The 11,643-nt window shown below is 30.9% G+C and overlaps 2 protein-coding genes across 2 annotated transcripts; both read right to left on the bottom strand.

Annotated features, from left to right (window-relative positions):
* On the bottom strand, positions 7,024–7,717 carry LOC104751065. The gene has a single exon (XM_010472943.1). The coding sequence runs from the start codon at positions 7,630–7,632 to the stop codon at positions 7,231–7,233; it is 402 nt and encodes a 133-aa protein (XP_010471245.1). The 5' UTR covers positions 7,633–7,717; the 3' UTR covers positions 7,024–7,230.
* On the bottom strand, positions 8,595–9,716 carry LOC104751064 (blue copper protein-like). The gene is made up of 2 exons (XM_010472942.2): positions 9,400–9,716; positions 8,595–9,201 (listed from the first exon to the last, which is right to left on the bottom strand). The coding sequence occupies exons 1-2, from the start codon at positions 9,554–9,556 to the stop codon at positions 8,819–8,821; spliced, it is 540 nt and encodes a 179-aa protein (XP_010471244.1). The 5' UTR covers positions 9,557–9,716; the 3' UTR covers positions 8,595–8,818.

Below are 11,643 nucleotides of genomic sequence, written 5' to 3'. Positions count from 1 at the left end.
AGAGAAACTACGAGTAAGAGGAGAGGGAAGAAGATATTTCAAATTTTGGTGAAGAGAAGAAAGAAAAAAGAAGAGGAGAATATTTGTTTTGTGGGTTAATAATAATAATAAGACCCGAATCGGATTCTCTTTTTTTTCGCCGTTACGGTTATTTTAACGTTATATCAGACGACCGTTGTTGATCCTTTTTTACTTACTGACTTTGAATTTTGAAATTGATTTCCCGGTCAGCCGGGCAATGATTAAATTTTTAAACCTTCTTTTTTACGGGCAGGGGGTTGTACTGACACGTGGCTATGAATGTAACGTATTCAGAGAGGACATAACTAAATCACTAAAGGATATTTATTTACTAAAAATAACCGGAGATTAGTGTGTCAAAAATTGGAGCCTCACAGTCACTAGTCAGTACGCTTTTCTCCTAACTAGACGAATACCATATGGCTTACCCTTTTTTAAACAATTTTGTTATTTGTTTGTTTTTTATATATGTAGATTTTTATTATTGTAGAAATCTTGAAAAATATAATTTGACGTTGATATTTTAAATACTTCGCATAAGTTTTCTTATTTTGTAATTGAATTATTAGAACAACTTTGTTTAGAGAAATTTAAACATTTTACAATTCTTGTCTAAAACGTCAAAAATATATATTAAATAAAAGCTTGATCTAAGGATTCAAATTTTGTACCAAAGAGTTTATTTGTTAGAATAAATTTTACATTCATTCAAAAAAAAAAAAAAAAAAAAAANTTTAGATATATTCATACTTAAGCTTCTCAATTAAAGCTTAACATTTTCTTTTATCAAGAATTGCAGCTTAACTAACTCTTTATTAGATATAGTTAAGATAGATATATTCCTTTCATGTTAGCTGTTCAATTTCTTGAATATAACTCTAGAATTTGTTTTTTAATAAGAATTTCATTTAATTTTCTTTTTGACAATTTCTATATATTAGAATATGGATACCAATATTCATGAATTTATTCAACTATTTTCCTCTTTGTCTATGTTTTTTTCTAAACCAACATTCTACATTTTTATTCAACTATCTTCCATTTGATAGTGAACAAAACTCTAATCTTCTTCATATATAAAAATTTAATTTTTTAGGGACAAAATTTCATGAATTTCTCTACAATAGTAACCAATATCTCAATCACTGCTATAATTGTTCAAACTATTGACAAAATTGTAACGCGTAAACCATATGTTTATACATTCATGGTTTACGCCAAGAGGAAGAAGTGGCTCTTTGATTCACTCTTGATGTCCTTTTGTATTTTTGTGATGCATCTATTTTCTTGGAGCACGTTCTAAACCTCTCTAAATATCTTAGGTAAATATTAAAACTGTTTGTGATATAAAAAAGGAATAAAAGACATGAAAGATGTTTCATATTCCTTTTAGTTTATGAATGTTTGCTTTTAATGAGAACAAACATGTGGTACTCTCTCCACTGCTGATGTGTCACTCAAATGGAGAGAGTTGGCCATCTTTCATATTATAGATTGCTTCCGTCATTCATTGGGATGGATAAATCCTATTTATTGTTTGTAAATTATACTGTATTAGACTATTAGTATATAGAGTAGTAAACCGAAAAACAAAAAAAAAGTTAAGTTGAATTATTTACAAACCGTTTTTACATTAAAAAAACAAATTTGTTTTGTAATGAATTATTATTCGTTCTATGAAAAGAATAAAATAGTCTTCTTTATTACTGGTTTAAACTAGGATTTACCTCGTAGTACACCACGGGTCAAATTTTTTATTATAATTTAAATTAGTATAACAATATGATTGAATTTCAGTATAGATGTTACAATGTTATATTTTTTTTGTGGTCAAATTTGAAAACTTATGTGAATTAAACTGAAAATGGTATTATATGCCATCTCTGATTTATACATTGAAAATAAATATCACTTATTTGAACAAAAATACAAATACATTTATATTTGAAAATAAAATTAATATTTGTAAATTTTAATACAATTCATTAGTGAATATAAGATAGTTTACTTTGAAATAAATATAGTTTTTCTATTGGTAATATATCTATAAGAATCCTCTATATATTAATAGAGAAGCATTCTTGAAAAAAAGCTGATGTGTCATCGCCAGAGAGCTCGAAGCACATTTTAGCAAATAACCCTCATTAATTATACTAATTACATCTATGCCATTATAGATTTAAATCAAAAGTCATTACATAAACTAAAACTATTTGTAACCATTTAATTTGAATCTATATTACTATTCTTTAAAAAACAACAAATTATTTTTTAAAATTGATGATTATTCATATTTAAAGTCCATAAAAATTTCTCCACCACGTTAAAATTTTTTTCTACATTCAAATATTTCACGGATGAAATCTATTTTTACACAAATAGTCACAAATTTGAATAACAATAAAAAATTAGTTACATATTTTGTTTTATACAAACGAATCCTAGTTCTCAAATAATAATTTTACTCATAATAATTTTATTCGAATCATTTATCCGCACTCTGTGCGGGTTGTTTACCTAGTGTAATATTATTAAACTATAATAATCAATTATATTAATTTTTTTGAGGAGTAAAACACATTTTTAAATTTTTACAAACACAAAATATAACAATTTTGGTTACAATATAACTGAAAGAAATATTAACAATTTAATCAAATATAATTATATAAACCCTAGTGTACTTATAAAGAAAGAAAAAAATGATTAAAGATATAGCTAATCGATTGCAAACTCTTTGCTTGAGGTAAATTAATCGGTTCTAGACTCCTTGCCAAAGGGAAAAAAAATGTTTAATAATAGATATACAAAATATGGTAGTGATAATATGTGGAGTTATGTAAATAACAGAACATGATAGTCCATGCATGGAACAAACAATGTTTTTAAATAAGTCATAGAAGACAACGAAGTTTGTCGGTTTGATGAATTAACTTGCTTTTTTATTGCTTATGTCGTTATTAATCACCTACAAAAACAAAACATCTAATTAGGGAGATTATTCACATTACGTGAGTTGGAAGTTCTCAATGAGTGTCCACTGATCCATATTCATCAATAGGGAGAATTCACATAACGATTGACCAAATCTTTTTTGACTGTTGCATGGGTCTTAGCATTTTAAGATCTTGATAAATAAGAAACAACAAAATATTAGAAACAAAACAATAGTATCTATAATTGTAACACTCATAATAGGTGATATTAACCTTGTAATCAGAGAAAATCAAGTCTAACTTTGCTTATGATTTATGTAGTGGAGTGTGGTGCTTAAAGGTTGTGTTAATGACATCTATTTATAATGTTGAGATAATGGTAGGGTTTTGTCACCGTTAGTTGATAAACGCTTGATGACCAAGTTTAAAAGATATTGACATATCTTTAATTTTAAATTTTTATAATGGTTGATTAGGTATATTCTAGTATTATACTCGTATGTAGTTAATTTTGTAACTATATATATATATATATATATATATATATATATATATATATATATATATATATATATATATATATATATATATATATATATATATATATATATATATATATATATATATATATATATATATATATATATATGATGTCAAAAGATCTTAACACTTTGCATTTAGTTAATTTTATTGCTAGAATTAAGAAAGTTGTTTATTCGATTAATAATCTAGGAGAGTCATTAGCGGATAATTAGTGTTGATTTTTTTGGCTTATATATAATTTTGTTATAATCGGAATATTACCATAATTCAGTCTACAATCAATATTGTTTCCAATTTTGACTGACATAATCAGTAATAATCTGATTGTGATTTCGGGTTGTACATTTTAATTTTGAACCGACCCATTAGAACATGTTTACGAAAATAACTTTAATGATTTTGATTATGAGTGTTTAAAATAAGGATATTTGTGGAAATAGATTTTAATTAAGGAGATACACAAAATGTACTTCAAAAATATTAAGATATATTTAATCCTCTCAGTCTGCTATGAAATAAGAAATCTAAATGTACATTCAAATTCATAGTCTACGATGCAGTCTAATTATAAAAAAAATAATAATAATAAAAAATTAATGTAAATGGAATATTCATATGTTAAAGATTTATATTTTATGCTAAATTAAGGTCATGAGAATAATACAATTCCCATTCTAGGCAAAAGCTGAAAAGCCTAACTAAAGGTCATAAGATAATATAATACAATTCTACCAAAGAAAAAAAAGAGGGACCCCACACCCTACCCCAAAAACAATCGTTTTATTTCAAATTTTATTTGGGAAAAATGTCAAAAAAAAAATTCTGAACTTTCAAATTTGGGAAAAAAAAAACATAAACTTTTAAATTTGGGAAGAAAAAAACATAAACTTTCAAAGTGTTATTTAAATCCTAAAGTTTTGGTTAACTTTTCAATAAAATAGTTAAGTTTTGTTGAGATGGCTAATTAAGACATGACATTAAAAAAACAGTAACGTGGTTAAGTTTCCGACTTTCCGTCAGTAGTCTCTGTTTGCCCGAAATGACGTCGTTTATTACTAAGTTGTTACTCTAGCTCAACGGTTGAGTGATTGCCATGGATGTCACCGGTAGTCGGCTCGACTTACGCTGTTAACTACTGACGACGTCATTGCCCGATTAGTTAACTAAAAATAATAACTAAAAAAGATCGCCCATGGCTACGCTCTTCAGTCTTCACCACCGGTCGTTGTTCACTTCTCTTCGCTTCCTCTGTAAACTCAACCAAAAGCTTATCCTTCTATCTCTTTTAAACCCAATTCTCTCTCTCTCTCTCTTTTGTTCATCTCCACAGACCTCTCTATGACCGTGAATTGCTCCAGTCAGATTTCTTCTAATTTCCAGAGTATTTGACTTTTAAGTTTTAATTTCGAAATTAATTGAGGTGACAAGTTTCCGAGATTCACAGCTTCTCCGGTGAATCAGACCATCATCTTCTCCGTCGGACCAAGGCTAACCGGACCAGTTAAAAGATTTTGTATTAACAATATAATTTGATGCGTTTCTCAATCTTTCGATTAATTAATGTAGCTCGGTTGGCTATGATTTATTTGGAAACGTCTTCAAAATAATGGGTTCGACTACCCTGCGTCACCTTTTGTTTTAGATTTTTTAACCGCAGTTTTAGTGTTAACGGAAAGTTAACCCCATTACTATTTTTGCAACGGAAATTTAAGGCATTGCCTTAAATGACCGAGTCAACAAAACTTCACTATTTTATTGAAAAGTCATTGAAAACTTTGGGATTTGAAGGATATTTTGAAATTTCATGTTTTTTTCTACCCAAATCTGAAAGTTGAGGATTTTTTTAACATTTTTCTCAATTTCATTTGGCTGCACAACATTTGAGTCAACAGAAATTTAAATTAAAATTGGGTTAAACGTCGCAAAAAGTGGTGTATAACGACGATAGTATAAGTCCGATATATAAACTATGTCGTCAAATATGGAGAGAACAAAAGAGACAAAATAATCTTCAGTTCTAGGAAAATGATCATCTTCAATTCAAGAAGCCTATAAGATCCAAATAATAAAAAAAAAGATATGTGGACGTTTCTATCACTAATGGGAAATTTATGTATCTAATGTTTTACATAATCACTCACGTATTAAAAACCTAGCTAGAAATCTCAATTTATGCGTATATGTTTCTTCTTGCATTCTTTAAATATATAAGTTACATCTCTAAAATGACAACAAATGATTTAAAACATTTTATGAAAAAGGTCATAAAAAGTTCCAAAAATATTTTTTGGGCGGCCTAGTTTAGTACTCAAGAGTAAAATGGATCAGGTGTGACGGTGCAATGTTTCTCTTGCTCCATAATTCATAAATTTTGACTTGAAAATTTTGCAGTTAAAGAAAAAGTATTGGTCCTGAAATCGTCTTATTTTGCAACATTTGTCACAAGAGAAACCTAGATTTCGGATCATATGTCACAAGGCATGCTCAATTTGTTTTGTACACTTGATTATATTAATGCTTATCATTGACAACTACAGTTTAATGTGGAATAATAATAGGTCTTTAGTTTTGAACATATATAGTAGCTAATAACATTAATTCATAAATGATTGCAGATTAATAATGTTCAAAGAAGTTTCACGGGACTTCATCGGTGATCATACATAGTATCGGTATCTTCTAAGTTCCAAGACGCGCACAACACATGCATTTATCTGACTGGATCAGTATCAAAACATTAGTGGTACGGCTTATTATAAAATCTGACCAGCTGTATATGTTAAATATGAAGTGAATCATATACTATGAAAGTACAACACGTCTTTGTCCTCTAACCGTACATTCACTCTGGCAACTATAGTAAAAGTCATGTGCCAGCCTATCATGTCATGGCCCGACCCTTAGATGTTGCGCTTGTGCATTCTCTTCTCTTTCTTTTTCTATCATATATTAATTTTTAAGCAAATATTTTTTTTCTTTGCTCATATATATGCTGTTAACAGAAAAAAATTGTAAATTTTTATTATTATTTATTAAATAAAATATATACCTATATCTTTAATTTATTTTATAAACATTTTCAAGTCATGCCATTATGATTTAATTAGATTAATTTTTTTATACACATATCTATTACTACTAAATTTTATTAAAAAATGAAACGTCAAAAGAATTATTTGGTTTTCAACATTTAATAAGTGTTGATTCTAGCTAGAATAGTAACATAAAATTTTGAATGCATTGATCATTTAAGTGGTAGTTGTTTTACGCATTTTAAGAACACATTTTAGTGGTAGCTAGTCCACATGAATTTAATCTCAAAAAGAAAATTGTCCACACAAATTTTGGACCAAGGACCATATCAAGTTCGATCGTGAAAATAATGTTTTATTTGATGTAACACCAAGGGTGAATTTTTAAAATTTGATAAAATTGGAAAATGGTTTTTACAAAATTTACAAAAACAAATGCACCATCCATCATCATCAATATAATAATATACAATCAGAGACTTGTGATCAAATGTATGAAAAAAACATTTTATTAACTTATTTTATTTGGTCACGAACAATTTTAAAAATACAAATTTGTGGGTATAAAAAACTTATTGCATTTTTGGTTGATCTTCTGCATTGGCCGAGTGACCAAAAAAAAAGTATAGGAGAATAATGAATTTTATAGAAAGTAGTAAGATGAATTAAAAAAACTATAGTATATGGAAATAAAATAACTAATCTACGATGGATCCGAGCAATAATCTGAACAAAAAGCTCTGTTTCTTTCCATCCTTCTTCTTCTCTCTATACCGATATTGCAAAGGAGACGAACAAGAAGAGACCGATGAAGAGTAGCAAGACGTGACCGACGAGGACGAAGATGCTGATGAGCCGCAATACGTCGACGTTTCAGCTGGTTTTTTAGTGTAGTAGTAGTAGTCCAGAGACAGCTTAGAGAGCCTCTCGGTGAGACAGAGGGAACAGATTCCTGGAGACTGTCGATGTTTCGTGTGCTTCTTGCATGAGAAGTTATTGTCAGATGAACTCGTATTGGATTTGGAGTCTGATCTCTTCCCTTCATCTGTCTTTGATTTCACTGTTCTTCTTGTTCTTCTGTTGATGAGAAAATTCGCCATTGATGATTGATGAAGGGACTGTGCCGTGAGCTTTGGTGTTGAATTTTTTACTTGTCTTGTGTTTTTTTTCCAAACTCTTCGTGTTTGTATATATATATACAGGTGCGTCGTGTAGTTAATGCTAAGCTGGTTTTAAATTTCCATGATGTTTCCGAGATCCTTCACTTAGTTTATTATTCTTTCTTTATTGTTGTATTTTCGTTAAGACTTGAAAAGAGAGAGAGAGAGAGAAAATTCAATATGGAATAGACCCACAATTTTTATTTATTTTTTAAAAATGTTTTGTATCGAATTTAGTGAACACTTGTTAGTTTATGATTGGTGAACGTAACTTGTAAGTTTGTTTGAATTTTTATTTATATGTAACCCATTTTCAATTTCACAGTCTTACTACTAATTTTCCGATTAGTTAAGAACTTAGTATAAGTAAAATTTTTGTTTATGTGTGAATGACAAAAAGTTGGTAGGGTAGATGCAAACATTATTAATTTATACCAAACTTTTTTGTTGTCTAGTTTATGAGATCTTGGAGTGGTTACAGTATGTATTTTTTAAAATGGACGGCTAAGATGTATTAAGATCTCCAGTGGGTCCACCTAATTAGGTAAGTCGGTGGGCCGGTGCTATTGGGCCTTTATACTCAAAATGTCCTCCAAGGTCAATGCCCGCCCATCTGGCAGTTGCTAATTACACTTGTCAATTCTTTCTTTATTAGAGACTTTCATGATCAATCAAACCCATGTATAATTTCTTCAAAGTGTTCATGGTTTCACACTCATAAAATTATTGAAATCTCCATAAGTTATATAATTAGAAAATTTGATAAGAAACGATCAATATACACACCAAAAAAAAAAAAAACTGAATTACTATTAAAACATTGAAAGAAAAGGGCAAAATTGCCATTTCTTTAAGTAAATTTGCTAGGTGTTAAGCACCATCAAACATAAAACGTACACTTATTAGTCAAATATGGATGGTGCTTTAATTTACTTTCTCAGTAAAGGCTTGTAACAATAAAGATTTATAATCATGAGAATGAAACGAAAATACCAAGAAAAACATAGGACAAATCATAAGAGATAATTAATAAAATAAAAACAAGCATATAGTATAATAGCACTGCCTCTAACCTGGTCCTTCAAACGACTCAAACCACAGCAAAAACACCTCAGAGCCCAACTAATTATGAGAGAGCAAAAGCGTACAACAATGCAACTACACAAGTTACAACCAAAGAATCCAACGGCTTCAACACGGCTGTGGCCGAAGCAGAAGGACTAGCCTTTTTGCCTTCCGAAGGTGTAGTTCCGCCTTGTGCTGGCGTAGTTTTGTCAGTGGTACCATCTCCACTGCCGCCTGACGAGGCTTTCGCAACGGTGACAGAGAGCTTCATGCCGCCGGTGCAGTGGCCGGGGATACCACATATGAAGTAGCGAGGACCAGATGTCTTGAGAGCTATGCTTGTGGTTCCGCTACTGTCCGAAGAAATTGCGTTCCCCAATGTGCAACTCTTGTAGTCACTTTCGCTCACCTCGTCCACCGTGTGACCCGCACCGTAGTTGAACACTATATATGCAAGGTATAAAACGTTTTGTTAGTTGCAAACAAAAACAGATTATAGTTCACAAGAAAATATTACCAAAAAACTTTTTTTTTTTTAAACGTTTTGCTTTTAAAATGTAAAAATTAATGCATATATTAGTAGTTGAAAGTTGAAACAATTGCAGCATATAGGTATAAGAGAGACTATGTATATACACATACCGATGGTATCGCCGACAGCGTAGGGCTTTCCGGTAGCCAACGAGCTATAGTCCTTCCCGAGCGACCATTCGATGGGGTGACTGGCGGAAGAGGCAGGTTCAAACACATTGAAGAAGATAATGACAAGAAAACCAACAAGTGTAATCAAGTTTGCCATGTTTGTGTCTCGAGTGTAACAGTAAATATATTTTATTATTGTGTGACTAGTACTAAGGAAATTCCTTGTGAGTTATGAGCAAATATATAGAGAGATTGGAACCAAAAGGGTATGTTGTAGTTAGTAGAGACTGTAGAGTTAGATCCACTTGCCCTCCAACTAAAGCTCTCTCATCATTTAAGTTTTGAAAACTTGAATTTCATGTTTAGGGATAAGGACTTGTTCCTCCTCTGCTCTAGCTTTAAACATACTCAACAAAGGGAAATATTTCTACACCTCAAGAAAATGGGTCATGACGTTTGGTGACACATCATAAAGCCACACACTCAATAACACTTTGTAAAAAGATAAATGATGATGCAAACGAAAGTAGTCACGATGTGTCATCAAAGTTCGCTTAATGATTCAATATAATGGACCAAACCAAAAGCAGATGAACAAAATTTTCTTACGAGCAATCACTGAGGCTCTGCAACAACCGAAACCGAGTATGTGACGTAAATTTGATTTGATTTAGTTATTTTTTAAAACTAACAAATGTAAGTGGATATGTGACCATGCAATGCATGTCCTTGAGTCTTAATTAGTCCTATAACTAATATATACTACTATTTAGTATGGTAAAAAAAACAAACAGTGGACGTTTCTCCTTTCAAAATCAATTTTCAGCGAAACATATACATTTCTATAAATTGTACAATAATGCTTCAGATATACTAAATTTAGCATTTAAGTTATTAAAAAGGTGATAGAGTTGAGTTTGTTTGAAAAAACAAAAACTATCTCACCGAAAGATGCAAAACAAAGCATGCATATATATGATAGAGACGCTGCAACTAATATTACTGGTCATCAGACTGCTCACATAAAAGCAATACATTAACTAAATTATCTTGATGTTGACCATCATCCTTCATGATTTGCCTTTAGCATTTGCTAGAAATTTATAGAAATCTCAAAATAATTTAATATTTTAGCAGATTATAGGCCTGTTTAAACAACGAAAATGGGCCTTAAACTAGGCCAATAAACATCTGATATTGATAACGAAGCAAAGAAAACGATTACTCAAGTAAAGGAGTTAATTAACTTTGCCAGCACCCCAATTCTTGGTAAGAAAATAGTCTTTGGTACAAAGAACATCCTAAAATGGTTTCACGTACTGTTAAAGAAGCACTACAAAAAAAACAGTTAATTTGTGACGGAAATCTGCGACGGCAATAGTTTCTCGCAAATTTGTGACGGAGTTGCAAGTAGTTTGCTAGGAAGGCGAATGTACTTACAATTTTCTCGCAAAATTTGCGAGGGAGTTACTACGGTTTTGCGACTCCGCTAATGTTCCTCGCAACTCCTTCGCAATATTGCGACGAATTAGCGATGACAAAATTCATAGCAAATTTGCGAGGGAGTTGCTAGGGACGATAATGTCGGCAGCCACGTTTTTTCCGAGTGTAACTGTTATGTCGGCATAACAGTAAAAGCCTCGCAAATCCCTTGCAAGATAACAAAATTTTACACTTCCCTCGCAAATCCCTTGCAAGTTTCCCTAGCAAATCCATTGCAACTATTTTTAGTAAGCTTATAAATAGCAAATTCATGATCCATGGAAACCACAACACAAAACACTTCCAACAAAAACCTTTTTACTACCAAAAAAAATATTGTGAGAGAAAAAAAGGCTACAAAAAAAAGGCCTAAACACTTTTAAATTCTATAATAATGTTTGGAGGCGGGCATCATGAGATATACACAACGAGACGGTGGATGTACAATCACAGAGATCCAGAGACCGGTGATGTGACGAGAGAGTTTTGTGATGGGTTGCGTGCTTTCATGTTCCAGGCGACAAACCAAGACTTTGCTCGTCAAAACGGTACAATATTTTGTCCATGTCCTAAGTGCTGCAACGATAAGTATTTGGAATTTAATCTAGTGAAGAAGCATCTTTATAATAGAGGATTTATGCCAAATTACTATGTATGGTTTCGTCATGGAGAGGGTTGTAGCAGTAATGTTGGAAGTAGTAGTATGAATTATGCTGTTGATCAACCTAGTAATTATGGGCATCAAGAATCTGATCAATTTGG

The sequence above is a fragment of the Camelina sativa genome, chromosome 16 (genome assembly GCF_000633955.1).
Source record: "Camelina sativa cultivar DH55 chromosome 16, Cs, whole genome shotgun sequence".
NCBI lineage: Eukaryota > Viridiplantae > Streptophyta > Magnoliopsida > Brassicales > Brassicaceae > Camelina > Camelina sativa.
Note: the sequence above shows the minus strand (reverse complement) of the source record. Positions and strands in the feature narration are given on the sequence as shown.